This window comes from Haliotis rufescens, unplaced genomic scaffold, assembly GCF_023055435.1.
Source record: "Haliotis rufescens isolate VD_foot unplaced genomic scaffold, xgHalRufe1.0.p SCAF_13, whole genome shotgun sequence".
Lineage (NCBI taxonomy): Eukaryota > Metazoa > Mollusca > Gastropoda > Lepetellida > Haliotidae > Haliotis > Haliotis rufescens.
The window spans coordinates 31,971,574-31,988,036 of NW_025963813.1; the positions used below are offsets into that span (position 1 = coordinate 31,971,574).

Genomic DNA, 16,463 nt, shown 5'->3' on the forward strand with positions numbered 1-16,463 from the left:
CGGTTCGCCCCAATTATGTTTCTAGGTTTGTCAGTACCATACCCGTGCTCCTGGGTTTCACCGAAGTGGTAAACGTCTGAGACCTGCATTACTTCGGGCTTTCCTCCCACATTAAGCTGACACGCCGTGATATAACTGGAATACTGTTAAAAGCGGCGTTAAACCCAACTCACTCACTCACTGTGTTAGACATCGAGGATACCATTTAATTGGTTGATATGTCCTTCGGAGAAACACGGATACCCGGTGTCCCCATCACAACATGCTCTCTGTTCCCGATCAACCATTTAGTGCCTATCAAACTGCCCAGAATTCCAACACAAACCAAACCACCAAATGGTTCCTAACTAGATCTCCAAGGGATCTAAATAATTGATGTAGAACAGACTCACAAAATAAGTTTGCCTCAGGTTTGGCGGCCCGAGAGTAATTTATGGGAAAAAGAAAACGTTTCTCCACCCAGACGATAAAGAATGTCTGGAAACAGTGACACTATTCTATCTAAGAACCCCCAACACCCCATCTACCCACCTACACCCAACGAATATTTTACTGACAATCCCGAATTTGATTTGCATTTCATAGATGGTTTCTAATTTGTTTACTTCGACCCTGTGACGATGAACAGGTGTGATACTGAGCCGCATACTCACAGTGGTGAGTTATTGGTGAGACACCGGAGGAAGGCGTGGTCCGTCGCATGGCGTTCTGTGTTGTAGCACAGGGTACACAAGTCGAAGTCCGTACATTGCGAACACTTCCATCTCATTCCTGCGATGTTATCCTCCCCACACCCGTCACATGTGAAGCCTTTTTGTTGAACTCCTTTACAATAAACAAAGGCCCATTACAGAGATGGGAGCATATTCTGTAAGTTACCATCTTTTACACAAAATTATTTTTGAAGGGTAAACAGAACAGACTGATCGAAAATGGAAACTTGAAATACCGTGTTTCTGCTAAATGTAAGGAAGCTCATCAAGTCACACCTAAGGCTTGAAGAGCTAAAATGACACCTGGTCTAAACAATTCAAAATGAAACTCGCTATTTTGTATCTCACAAAACAATTAATTCAGTGAGTTCACATTGATCCGTGCTTTTATTGAACTCAATCTTCCATTTAAGCCATGTATGTCATTTGTGATGGAATTTGATGACTACTTTGAATCTGACACAACACTATACAATTGAACAAACGTGACAAAACCATTTCAATAAAAAATCGTGTCGGTTGTACTATATAAGTACTGTTCAAATGAGAAATATAACTTTACTTCATTATTAATATCACAACAATAATTATTAATAATTTACACACTGTAAAGAAAGTATTTTATTAAGAGACATGATATTTTTTTTCAGTCACTGATGATATGCATATTTTCTCTGAATGGAGCCGTAAAGTTTTCTTTTCTTATACAAGACGTCAGATAACCTTCATATATGAATGTTTACCTGTAGGCCCTGAGTCAAACACCAGCAGCTCGAACTTGCCATCAAACCCTGCCCGGTACTGGAACTCACGGCCACTGTCCCAGATAACGGACACTTTTCCTTTTGCCCAATCAGAAGCCTCTATCTTGACAACCGTTCCCACGTGACCTTCACCGCCATCTTGGTCTCTCCCCGCCCAATCAGGACCTCTGACCACCCTGATGCCCGGACATGGGTAAGTAGCGGTCATCGTGTGTGGACACTATGGAGGCTATGACAGACAATGAGTTACAAAATCAAAAATAGCTGGATACGCTGGTAAAAGTTCAGCAACTGAACGCCTGACGCCTGGGCAGGGGTACGTTTGTTTGTTGTTTAACGCCGCACTCAGCAATATTCCAGCTGTCTGACGGCGGTCTGTAAATCGAATCTGGACCAGATAATCCAGTTATTGACATCATGAGCATCGATCCACGCAATTGGGATACGATGACATTCTTGAACCAAGTCAGAGAGCCTGACCACCCGATCCCGTTAGCCGCCACTTACGACAAGCATAGTCGCCTTTCACAGCAAGTATGGGTTGCTGAAGACCTATTCTACCCCGATCTTCACTGGTCGGACAGGGATAAGTAGCTGTCATCGTTTTGGGCAGTGGAGTCATATGTAGACACGTGCTATTGAAAAAACAAATGAAAGTAAACCATGGTTTATGCATTTGAACATCGTGCAATTGGTGATGGCTACGCCGCGAAACCGGCTCTGGCATCTGCAAGTCATCATAATAAACGGAAATAGAACTCATAGCAAATAGAAATGAAACTCAATTTATTGAAAACAAAGCCGCAATCACAGCTTATAATAGACCGATGTTTTGTAAATCACAGTTGCAATCTCCCTATTTACATTTCCTTTGCCATGTCGGTCATATCAGAAAAATGAGTGTTGTTGCTACTAGTTGGAGGCTAGGCCACCAGGTGGTAATCGGGAGCACAACTGATCAAGTCATCTAATTCTAAGTTGCCTGAAACCGAGAAGCCTATCATCCCGGGTTCGAATCCCAGATTCACCATGATGAAGTGTCGAGGTTTGTCGGTGCCATAACCGTTCTCTTGGGCGTCTCAAAAGTAGTTAATAAACAATGAATATGACAACAAAACAATACGATGACGTGATCACAAACTGTGAAATGCTTACCAAGAAACAAGACTTGACACAAATAAGGACAAGACCTGTGACAGCAAAACAATCAGCTGACAAGACCAAAAACAGAAAGAAAACATGTAACAACAAAACCAGAAAAACAACGATCAAATGACAACTTTACACCAAACACTGAATTAATCAACTGACAACATGGCCTGAAACAGTGAATCAATCAACTGACAAAATGGCGCGAAACGGTGAGTCAATCAACTGACAACATGACCTGAAATAGTCAATCAATCAACTGACAACATGGCCCCAAACATTGCATCAATCAACTGACAACATGGCCCGAAACAGTGAATCAATCAACTGACAACATGACCTGAAGCAGTGAATCAATCAACTGTAAACATGGCCCCATACAGTGAATCAATCAACTGCCAACATGACCTGCAACAGTAAATCAGTCAACTGACAACATGGCATAAAACAGTGAATCAATCAACTGATAACATGAGCTGAAACAGTGAATCAATCAATCGGCAACATGGCATGAAACAGTGAATCAATCAACTGACAACATGGCCCCAAACAGTGATCAATCAACTACCAACATGACCTGCAATAGTGAATCAGTCAACTGACAACATGGCCTGCAACATTAAATCAATCAACTGACACCTTGACCTGCAACAGTAAATCAATCAATCGACAACATTACCTGCAACAGTAAATCAATCAACTGACACCATGACCTGCAACAGTGAATCAATCAATCCACAACATGGCCTGCAACAGTAAATCAATCAACTGACAACATGGGACGAAACATTGAATAAATCAACTAACAACATGGCCCCAAACAGTGAATCAATCAACTGACAACATGGCATGAAACAGTGAATCAATCAAATGACTACATGGCCCCAAACAGTGAATTAATCAACTGACAACATGACCTGAAACAGTGAATCAATCAACTGACAACAGGACCTGAAAAAGTGAATAAATCAATCGACAACATGACCTGAAACAGTGGATTAATCAACTGACAACATGACCAGAAACATTGAATCAATCATCTGACATTATGGCCCCAAACAGTCAATCAATCAACTGACAACATGACCTGCAACAGTAAATCAGTCAACTGACAACATGGCCTACAATAGAATATCAATCAACTGACACCTTGACCTGAAACAGTGAATCAATCAATCGACAACATGGCCTGCATCAGTAAATCAATCAACCGACAACATGGCCTGAAACGGTGAATCAATCAACTGACAACATGGCACGAAACAGTGAATCAATCACCTGACAACATGACACGAAACAGTGAATCAATCAACTGCCAACATGACCTGAAACAGTGAATCAATCAACTGACACCATGGCCTGCAACACTGAATCTATCAATCGACAACATGGCCTGAAACAGTGAATCAATCAACTGACAACATGTCACGAAACAGTGAATCAATCAACTGCCAACATGACCTGAAACAGTGAATCAATCAACTGCCAACATGACCTGAAACAGTGAATCAATCAATCGGCAACATGGCACGAAACAGTGAATCAATCAACTGACAACATGGCCCCAAACAGTGAATCAATGAACTGAAAACATGGCCCCAAACAGTAAATCAATCAACTGACAACATGGCCCCAAACAGTGAATCAATCAACTGACAACATGGCATGAAACAGTGAATCAATCAACTGAAAACATGACCTGAAACAGTGAATCAATCAACTTACAACATGGCACGAAACGCGGAATCAGTCAACTGACAACATGGCCTGAAACAGTGAATCAATCAACTGACAACATGACCTGAAACAGTGAATCAATCAACTGACAACATGACCTGGAACGGTGAATCAATCAACTGACAACATGGCCGAAACAGTGTATTAATCAACTGACAACATGGCCCAAAACAATGAATCAATCAACTGCCAACATGACCTGAAACAGTGAATCAATCAACTGACACCATGGCCTGCAACACTGAATCTATCAATCGACAACATGGCCTGAAACAGTGAATCAATCAACTGACAACATGTCACGAAACAGTGAATCAATCAACTGCCAACATGACCTGAAACAGTGAATCAATCAACTGCCAACATGACCTGAAACAGTGAATCAATCAATCGGCAACATGGCACGAAACAGTGAATCAATCAACTGACAACATGGCCCCAAACAGTGAATCAATGAACTGAAAACATGGCCCCAAACAGTAAATCAATCAACTGACAACATGGCCCCAAACAGTGAATCAATCAACTGACAACATGGCATGAAACAGTGAATCAATCAACTGAAAACATGACCTGAAACAGTGAATCAATCAACTTACAACATGGCACGAAACGCGGAATCAGTCAACTGACAACATGGCCTGAAACAGTGAATCAATCAACTGACAACATGACCTGAAACAGTGAATCAATCAACTGACAACATGACCTGGAACGGTGAATCAATCAACTGACAACATGGCCGAAACAGTGTATTAATCAACTGACAACATGGCCCAAAACAATGAATCAATCAACTGACAACATAACCTGAAACAGTGAATCAATCAACTGACAACATGACACGAAACATTGCATCAATCAACTGACAACATGACCTGAAACAGTGAATCAATCAACTGACAACATGACCTGAAGCAGTGAATCAATCAACTGTAAACATGGCCCCATACAGTGAATCAATCAACTGCCAACATGACCTGCAACAGTAAATCAGTCAACTGACAACATGGCATAAAACAGTGAATCAATCAACTGATAACATGAGCTGAAACAGTGAATCAATCAATCGGCAACATGGCATGAAACAGTGAATCAATCAACTGACAACATGGCCCCAAACAGTGATCAATCAACTACCAACATGACCTGCAATAGTGAATCAGTCAACTGACAACATGGCCTGCAACATTAAATCAATCAACTGACACCTTGACCTGCAACAGTAAATCAATCAATCGACAACATTACCTGCAACAGTAAATCAATCAACTGACACCATGACCTGCAACAGTGAATCAATCAATCCACAACATGGCCTGCAACAGTAAATCAATCAACTGACAACATGGGACGAAACATTGAATAAATCAACTAACAACATGGCCCCAAACAGTGAATCAATCAACTGACAACATGGCATGAAACAGTGAATCAATCAAATGACTACATGGCCCCAAACAGTGAATTAATCAACTGACAACATGACCTGAAACAGTGAATCAATCAACTGACAACAGGACCTGAAAAAGTGAATAAATCAATCGACAACATGACCTGAAACAGTGGATTAATCAACTGACAACATGACCAGAAACATTGAATCAATCATCTGACATTATGGCCCCAAACAGTCAATCAATCAACTGACAACATGACCTGCAACAGTAAATCAGTCAACTGACAACATGGCCTACAATAGAATATCAATCAACTGACACCTTGACCTGAAACAGTGAATCAATCAATCGACAACATGGCCTGCATCAGTAAATCAATCAACCGACAACATGGCCTGAAACGGTGAATCAATCAACTGACAACATGGCACGAAACAGTGAATCAATCACCTGACAACATGACACGAAACAGTGAATCAATCAACTGCCAACATGACCTGAAACAGTGAATCAATCAACTGACACCATGGCCTGCAACACTGAATCTATCAATCGACAACATGGCCTGAAACAGTGAATCAATCAACTGACAACATGTCACGAAACAGTGAATCAATCAACTGCCAACATGACCTGAAACAGTGAATCAATCAACTGCCAACATGACCTGAAACAGTGAATCAATCAATCGGCAACATGGCACGAAACAGTGAATCAATCAACTGACAACATGGCCCCAAACAGTGAATCAATGAACTGAAAACATGGCCCCAAACAGTAAATCAATCAACTGACAACATGGCCCCAAACAGTGAATCAATCAACTGACAACATGGCATGAAACAGTGAATCAATCAACTGAAAACATGACCTGAAACAGTGAATCAATCAACTTACAACATGGCACGAAACGCGGAATCAGTCAACTGACAACATGGCCTGAAACAGTGAATCAATCAACTGACAACATGACCTGAAACAGTGAATCAATCAACTGACAACATGACCTGGAACGGTGAATCAATCAACTGACAACATGGCCGAAACAGTGTATTAATCAACTGACAACATGGCCCAAAACAATGAATCAATCAACTGACAACATAACCTGAAACAGTGAATCAATCAACTGACAACATGACACGAAACAGTGAATCAATCAACTGCCAACATGACCTGAAACAGTGAATCAATCAACTGACACCATGGCCTGCAACAGTGAATCTATCAATCGACAACATGTCACGAAACGGTGAATCAATCAACTGACAACATCTCACGAAACAGTGAATCAATCAACTGCCAACATGACCTGAAACAGTGAATCAATCAACTGACACCATGGCCTGCAACACTGAATCTATCAATCGACAACATGGCCTGAAACGGTGAATCAATCAACTGACAACATGTCACGAAACAGTGAATCAATCAACTGCCAACATGACCTGAAACAGTGAATCAATCAACTGCCAACATGACCTGAAACAGTGAATCAATCAATCGGCAACATGGCACGAAACAGTGAATCAATCAACTGACAACATGGCCCCAAACAGTGAATCAATGAACTGAAAACATGGCCCCAAACAGTAAATCAATCAACTGACAACATGGCCCCAAACAGTGAATCAATCAACTGACAACAGGCATGAAACAGTGAATCAATCAACTGAAAACATGACATGAAACAGTGAATCAATCAACTGACAACATGGCACGAAACGCGGAATCAGTCAACTGACAACATGGCCTGAAACAGTGAATCAATCAACTGACAACATGGCCGAAACTGTGTATTAATCAACTGACAACATGGCCCAAAACAAAGAATCAATCAACTGACAACATAACCTGAAACAGTGAATCAATCACCTGACAACATGACACGAAACAGTGAATCAATCAACTGCCAACATGACCTGAAACAGTGAATCAATCAACTGACACCATGGCCTGCAACACTGAATCTATCAATCGACAACATGGCCTGAAACAGTGAATCAATCAACTGACAACATGTCACGAAACAGTGAATCAATCAACTGCCAACATGACCTGAAACAGTGAATCAATCAACTGCCAACATGACCTGAAACAGTGAATCAATCAACTGACACCATGGCCTGCAACAGTGAATCAATCAATCGACAACATGGCTTACAACAGTAAATCAATCAACTGACAACATGGCACGAAACAGTGAATCAATCAACTGACAACATGGCACGAAACAGTGAATGAATCAACTAACAACATGGCCCCAAACAGTGAATCAATAAACTGAAAACATGGCATGAAACAGTGAATCATTCAACTGACAACAGGACCTGAAAAAGTGAATCTATCATTCGACAACATGTCCTGAAACAGTGAATAAAACCATCGGCAACATGGCACGAAACAGTGAATCAATCAACTGACAACATGGCCCCAAACAGTGAATCAATCAACTGAAAACATGACCTGAGACAGTGAATCAATCAACTGACAACATGGCCCCAAACAGTGAATCAATCAACTGACAACATGGCCCCAAACAGTGAATCAGTCAACTGAAAACATGACCTGAGACAGTGAATCAATCAACTGACAACATGGCACGAAACAGTGAATCAATCAACTGTCAATATAGCCCCATACAGTGAATCAATCAACTGCCAACATGACCTGCAACAGTAAATCAGTCAACTGACAACATGGCCCCAAACAGTAAATCAATCAACTGACACCTTGACCTGCAACAGTAAATCAGTCAACTGACAACATGACCCGAAACGATGAATCAATCAACTGACTACAGGGAAACAACACCAGGGAAAAGACATACTTTAACTGTTTAAAGTTAAACAGCGACTGACTCCAGTCTAACCCACCAGGCCGAGGACACGTCAATAATCAGGTCATCTATTTATATTTCCAAGTCAGCCCAATTAAACATCCACACTTAATACAAATAATATCATATCATTTTTAACGTATATGTTTCAGTTGAGGAACACGCATTCCGTTTGGGCTAATAGATAGCACTGCCGTGACATGTTGTGCTGTAGACGATGTCGACATGACAAGATCGAACACGCTCAGTTCCCATATTCCCACAATAACACAACGTATTCTGAGTGTCTAATGTATAACCTAGAGGCTTATTATGATTATGATAGTGTTATTATGAAAATCAGACTTACCTAGATATCACAAATGTGATACACACAAACTCAACAGGAAAGAGACGGACTTCCTTGTGAACAGTACGATCCAACTAAACCGAAAGTAGAAACACAAACTTGGCTTTATGCCAGCTGGAAAACCCAGCGACAGAAATAACTATAAATGCGAGACAGGCATATCTGTCTCGGGACAAACACTCAGAGGCCGTTTAAGCACACAGCGCATATTGATGGGTTTTAGATATCGTTACTGACGTCGGCACAGTCTAGTGGGTTTAAATGCCACCTGTGTGCGGTTGCTCAATGGGTTATACATGTGGCGGTTGCTCAAAAGGTGTTGCTATAAATGGGTCTCCTCGATTGCTTTGTAAATCTGAACAATGTTATCGCGTGATTGGACGAAAGGAGTCTGCATCGAATTAAATACGGCGGGAGTCTTGGGAGGATTTGAAATTCAGATTCGGTTCCGGTTGGCGTCTATTTGGGGAGAGGCATCCTGGGCGGGAGGGGGATGAGGAGATCCGGGGAGGGAGGTGGCGGTCTTTGGAGACCAACCTGTGTAGGTGCTAGTAAGTGTCGACCCGTGTGATAAATGCATTGATAGAAATAGAGTTGCTACAATATATATCAACTTTAAAGTTCATTGCCCTTAACTAGCAACGAACATGCATGCGCGTGTGTGTGTGTGGTTGCTTGAAATATACCCAACTTATACCGCTTTTTTTAGTTCTAGTCCACCAAGAAACCAAGCAGCATTTGTGAACATGCATATCCCACTCAGACACACACTAAACAATCCTTGTTGTTCCACCTTGATGCCGAGTGCCAGGCGCGGTAACAACAAATACTATCTTTTATCGTCTGTCGGTATGACGCGGTTAGGGGATTTAACCACTGATCTTTCGCTCTCCGAACAGCCACCCTATCCACTGGACCACGGAGGCGGTCGTGTTTATATAAAATAGTAAATTAAAAGCTCAGATATAATCGTATACCTGTTTCTGACCTATCTGGTCGCTCAGTTGCAGGTGAAAGGCTGGATTCGTCAATATGGGCATGCTTATCTGGTATAGATCACAGAATACGAAGACCGATGTTCCTGTTCGCAGTTGCGTCCCTTTGCTTCCAGAATCCCCTGATTGTTGGTTCGAATCCCCGATTCAGCCCGGTAATGGCACCTGATTTGTCAGCACAATGCACTGTATGTTGACTTGTTTCATCTTAAGTTTAACTGATTTAACTGAAATACTGTAAAAAGAAGCGTTAAATACACTTATGAAATCTTACTCCATTGAATATTTCGTTTAAATGTGAACGTTTGATAAATACTTTCGAACCAAGAAAAGATAATGAAGCATGAAAAAATACATATACCATTAAAGTGGAAACATGTTTATTTATTTATTTATGTATTCATTTATCTATTTGTTTATCTTTTTACGTATTGTAAATTGTATCTCCTAACAACTTATTTTGTACCTTTATTACAATTTTTATCGTCAATTATTTCAGTTGTCTTTCTTTATTCCTTTGGTCAAATTTGTCCTATTATCATTGTTACCATTATGTTAATCATCTTGATAAAAAAAATCAAAACTTAAGTTCTCTACCCAATAATAAATACAACAGATGTTTGTTTCCACCATTTCAACAAAGCAGTCTCTGCAACAAATCACTAAAATACATCAACATGGTTTATGTCAACATAAATGAAAAAAAAGGATTGATAAACAAACAAACACATATGAGTTTTTCTATATTTATTATAATGCTTTCAAATTGAAGTCTGAAAGTAATATAACCATAATTATAGTATATGATTTGCAATGGTGTCAGGAGAATGCATATGTCTGCGACTTGTATGTACAAAAAAAGAGAACAATTATTGGTGCACAATCACTCACATGGATACATCTAAACTACCACATCAACCTTACAGAATGTTGAAATTTACCCGAGATGCTTGACGACAAAACTCGGCAACAAAGATACAAAATATTTTGCTTAAACCTGATTTTGGAACAGTATTGAAACATTGGGGAACACCGACTTCTTATCAGAATTCAAACAAAGACTTAAAGATAATCTTGTTCAGGACTGCCAATCATCACTTTATTCGAACCGAAAATGTTCATATGCATGTACATATAATGCATCAAATCTCTTCTTGATGTCGAACTATATCTAACACTGGACTTACCACTTCATATTTCGGACTTTAATAGCGAAATTCCGACGCAACAATTTTAATCTGCTAATTGAAACTGGTCAATAATAATTATAAAGACTAAGTGTATTCTGCCTGAGGGAAATACTACTGCAATTGAGGACAAACATTTATGTTCTTCGTAAGAACTATATTAAACCCTTTTTTATGAACTTCCAACAATGGACAAGTTTGAAAAGCTCCTGACCGAAGAAAAAGTGTTGAGAGTTAAATAGGCACAATTACATGTATTGTATTATAGCATGCAGTAAATATATTATCATACAAATGATTGAATTATGGAAGACAAACAACAGGGAGTTACACGTGGCACGCATCATTGTAACCGAGTACAGGTATTGAGAATAATCAACAATGTATACGTTAGCGACCCAGGGCATTGAGGGCGATATGTCTTCCTCGAACGTTGAATCCATATCATCCTCAGAGGGATGGGGGGAGGGGGAACCTATCTACACCACGTAAACGACGAACACGATGCACTTTACACAATAATGTAAAACCCTGACCCAGGATTTACGCCCCTCTCGTCCACATCATTTCGTTCAACCTCGACACTTGTAAATACATACAAATAGTTATAACGAAAAGCACATGCCGAAACAATGGACACTACACACCCTAGCGGTGTAATGCATTGATCGACTAGCCACACATACCTCTCCGCCCAACAGCCATGTCAAAATATGGTTGACCATAACATAAGTTATTCTGTCTTCGGCAGTATTGTAAAACTCCTTGCCCATATGCTTTGTTTGTTGTTTAACGCCGCTATCCAATATTCCAACTATAATATGACGGCGGTCTGTAAATAATCGAGACTAGACCGGACAATCCAGTGATTGACATAATGAGCATCGATCTGCGCAATTGGGATACGATGACCTGCATCAACCAAGTCAGCGAGCCTGACCACCCGATCTCGTTAGTCGACCTTACGCATATGCATTAATGGATCATATTGTACATATCAATTTGATATTTATTCAGTATGAATGTAAATTACAAACTTCGTGATCATTACAGAAACTCTATCATAAAGAGTTGTTACAGAGTAAATGTGCCTCAAAATCTTCAAAATACAGGTATTTTCTGTCAAAGAGTTTCGTAGACATTTGAAATTTGGTTAAATCTGGGACAGATTGCACTACACCTTTCTTGACTCGCATGAGTTACATTTGAATACTTTGATCCCGGTCAGTTGTCATATAAGTGAATGAATTTCTTTCTCTAAGATCCCTTCAGTTAAATAGAAGCGACAGAGCCCTTTTCACATCCATAAGATATCTGCTGAAAGCAGAATCGGTGGTACGATTCCGACTATATCAGGAGCATTTTGTTTATAAATCACTATCAAATTTGTAAACATAATAATAAGAAAACTATTCTAGAGCCAATACAAACACAGGGCGGACATAATGACAATCAGTTATATTCAATCAGATACTCTGGGTATATTTGACTTTCGCTGAAAATCACGTAGATTCTCGGGCTTGTTTCGTTATCACATGCTGAGTCAGCGAGTTTAGTTTTGTTGCTGGAATCCAACACTGGGGGACGTTTCAACTCTCGGTTTCCTTGCTTCGACTTCCCCACAAGAACTTTAGCCAAGAACATGAACCTGTGACGACGGGCATCTTCTTTAGCGTAGCCATCCGAATACTTGGCGTCCACAGCAAAGTACGCCCCTTGGCCATAGATGGCGCCCACTCTACTTCCAGCTAACCGGAAGTCGATGTTTTGGTGCGGGATGATATCGGCCGAGTCTGGTGTGGTTCCGTGAAAGAGTTGCTTTTCATTGGCAAGACCACGGCCGTACTCACGTTCCATGTTGCCCTTGGCCCTTGAAGTAACAGAAATATATGTGTGAGGCTACACGGACAAGACGCAGAAGAGAATAGTTTTTAAGTGAGTGGCACTGTGATTTTAGAAAGCACTTTAATATGTACATATACATGTATATAGCAACCGCAAGACATAAGTGATAAGAACAGTGTCTAGCAATGTGCTGTTGCTGGTGAACTGTTTGTTGTTGTACTTTTGTGAACTATTGTTGTTGTGCTCTTTTCAGGAGAACAATTGACTTGCCTTTGTGTTTGCATGTGTTTGTGACAGGGGCCACCGTTGGGGCAGGATACGCTCACCTTTTCGCGAACACCTGGTATCATCGCTATTTGATAGTGATTCATACTCATGATATGGTCGGAATCGAACAATCGACTCTGTTTTTGGCAGAGCTTTCTTATGAATATCAAAAGGTTTTTGGTCGTTTTTATTGTATCAACAAATTAACAAATTATAACAAAATGACTGTTCCCTGGTTGAAGCCTACAATAGGCTTGCAAAAGTAATAGAACTCTGTCGTCATATGAGTGACAGCCGTCCTATTGTATTTAACTGAGCACGTGTACATTTTTCAGTTATCTTGATTTATCATCTATTAAGAAATTAAATATTATATTTGTATTTTAAATATTAAATCGTCATTTCAATCCAAAGTAAGATCAATGACAAACGTATGATTTTGAAAGAAATATAATAAATAAATTAGTTGTCTGGTGTCAAAACTGATTTTAAATGATCCATAATTTCACCGCTATTTGCCTTTTACACCCAATGAAATTTGTTTCGTTGGATAATCGAGACTGGTTATTCTCTGGCGTTGAAGTTTTATATTTTCTTGCCCAATAACATGTTTTACTTGAAAACGTTAACAAATTCTCTCCAATGAACATCTCAAACCTTTTCAGGGCACACGATGAGATACAAGTACATGACATGAGAAGCCAAATATCATCCCTGTATTTATATAAAATGGCCCTAATGTGTTTGTAAAAGTATTGACTAAAGTTGATTGTTTGTAATCTGTCGACAAAGCCTAACATGTGTCAGATTCGGCAGATGTTACATTCTCTACACTTACACGCTATACTGTTCCCACAATGCCACGTTCTGGATGCGGTAGATGGACTGGATGCTCTTATTGGACAGCGTTTCCTCCACCCTGGACTCGACGTGCCGGTACTCAAAGGCCGTCAACGGGTTGGACTCACTCAACTCCACCTTCATAAAGCCGTCTCGTCCCATGCTTTCCCAGTGTGCCGGAAGACGCTTTGACTGGCTCATTGTCGAGGACAAAGGCCGCTTTGCAATTCTGAAAATCAAGATATATTTTCGTATCATGTAAATTCCGAAAGAATTACCACCAATGAACAGGTTTTAAATTATCAGTACCATCATTGTTTTATACATCATAATGGTATGATGTCATCAAACCCGTGAAGATCCGGGGTAGAATAGGTCTTCAGCAACCCATTCTTGCCGTAAAAGGCGACTATGCTTGTCGCTGAGGCGACTAACGGGATCGGGTGGTGAGGTTCGCTGACTTGGTTCATGCAGGTCATCGTATCCCAATTACGTGGATTGGTGCTCATGATGTAAATCACTGGATTGTCTGGTCCAGACTCGATTATTTACAGACCGCCAGCATATAGCTGGAATATTGGTGAGTGCGGCATTAAACAACCAACAACAAATAAACAAACAAATATAATGTCATCAGATGGGGCAGTGGGGCGGTATTGGGGTTAAAGAGAAGGCTGGTCCCAAGAAGACCCGGCTTCGATTACAATGTCATATGATTGGAATGTTGCTAAAAGCGGGGCAAACCATTCTCAGTCAATCATATTAACGGAAGGCAGAAAGTGAAGCAAGTTGCCTCCCCTAGTAGTACCAGGAACAGCTGATCTTTGGTTCAAATCCCAGAATCACCCTGGTTATTGTTTCACCCTGATCCGCACTCGGCCTGCATCTCATTTGTTCCTTATTTCTTTGTGAAAGTGGCAAACACCTTACCCACACATCACTTTGGGCTGTCTTACTTCAACACTGAGTGTCGAGAAATCAACTCCCTCTGTACAAAGGGCACCTATTTGGCTATCAATACGGTTCTATATTAACCCCCAATGACTCAAACATCCTAGCGCAATCGACTGATATTATTTATTATCTATTCATTCCTGACGATCTATCATAATCAGCTGAAAGTTCCATCTATTTGCAATAGTCTGTTTGTTACTTCTTTTCAAATTAACCGCATTGCACTTAGTCTATCATGCCTTTCTTTCGGTTGCAATTGCCTGTTATTATTGATTTATTATTTATTCAAAGTCATAATCTTATTATAGTTCAAACCATCTGATTGCAATTGTCTCTTTGCTACTTGTTATCAAACCAGTCCTACCTCTCTTACATGACCCTCCGAGTGATACAGTTGTCTGGGTATTATTTCATCGTAACCCGATCAATACTCATAATATCAAACACTGGATTGTCTGGCCCAGGCTTTATTAGTTACAGTCAGCCACCATATAGATATAATATTGCTGAGTATAGCGTTAACAGTAGAAAAGCACTTAAATAGGCACACAGACTACTCGATCATAAACATGTGTTTTTCTGGTTATTTCTAATTCGTGACGTCATCAGTCCTACCTAACCAGCATTGCTCGGACTTCTTTGTTTTTCACGAACTCAAGGGGCGTCTTCCCGGCCTTGTTTTTCAGCCCGATGTCTCCTCCACGTTCAGCGAGATGGCAGCGGATCTCCAGTGCCATGTCTTCGTCCTTGGAACCCTCCTGCAGATAGTGAAAACATTGTCATAAACAATCACAGCTTCACTCCTCCAACATACAGTGTGCCTTAATTTGGACAAGCATGAAACACACTTCACACTGGCAAATGCGCGATATAACACGCACCTGGCAAAGCTCAATGCCTCCTTACCTGCTGCAGCATTGCAAACACAATCAAACCACATTGGGACCACGTTAAAAGTATGACAGTAGTGGTCAAAGCTCCTGGCAGGGTGCTGTAATTGGGACCACGTTAACAGTATGACGGTAGTACTCACAGCTCCTGACAGGGGGCTGTAAGTGGGACCACGTGAATAGTATGACGGTAGTACTCACAGCTCCTGGCAGGGTGCTGTCCATGTGGGCGGCGTGGAGAGGAGAATTGCCATCTTGGTCTTGTACGTTAATTTCCGCTCCTGTAGATCATATTAGGTAAAATGTGTCATAGTTATAGAAGACTCTGTCAACTGTATAGTTTACTGTACAGTGGGTAGAGCATAGGTCATCTACTGAGTGTGTCATACTCGACGAGCAGACAATCTGCATGAACATATTTGGCCGGTGCACTGTGTGCATGCTACCTTCGGGGATCTTCCGTAAGCTACACCGTTCTATCCTCCTGGGGGTGATGAATCATCTGCAGGGCATATCATTCACAACTCACTAGAC

General features: G+C 40.7%; 2 protein-coding genes across 2 annotated transcripts in view; both read right to left on the reverse strand.

Moving 5' to 3' along the window:
- The window catches only part of LOC124152857 (E3 ubiquitin-protein ligase mind-bomb-like), a 30,929-nt gene extending 21,864 nt beyond the window's left edge, over nucleotides 1-9,065 (reverse strand). The window contains exons 1-3 of the mRNA XM_046525908.2: nucleotides 8,952-9,065; nucleotides 1,457-1,706; nucleotides 654-825 (exon numbers count right to left, since the gene is read on the reverse strand). Coding sequence (XP_046381864.2) covers nucleotides 654-825; nucleotides 1,457-1,685 — 401 coding nt within the window. The 5' untranslated portion in view covers nucleotides 1,686-1,706; nucleotides 8,952-9,065. The remainder of the gene's footprint in view (nucleotides 1-653; nucleotides 826-1,456; nucleotides 1,707-8,951) is intronic.
- Nucleotides 9,066-10,680: 1,615 nt separating this feature from the next.
- The window catches only part of LOC124152858 (E3 ubiquitin-protein ligase mind-bomb-like), a 30,152-nt gene continuing 24,369 nt past the window's right edge, over nucleotides 10,681-16,463 (reverse strand). Inside the window, exons 16-19 of the mRNA XM_046525909.2 lie at nucleotides 16,131-16,210; nucleotides 15,655-15,797; nucleotides 14,084-14,314; nucleotides 10,681-13,003 (exon numbers count right to left, since the gene is read on the reverse strand). Coding sequence (XP_046381865.2) covers nucleotides 12,586-13,003; nucleotides 14,084-14,314; nucleotides 15,655-15,797; nucleotides 16,131-16,210 — 872 coding nt within the window. The 3' untranslated portion in view covers nucleotides 10,681-12,585. The remainder of the gene's footprint in view (nucleotides 13,004-14,083; nucleotides 14,315-15,654; nucleotides 15,798-16,130; nucleotides 16,211-16,463) is intronic.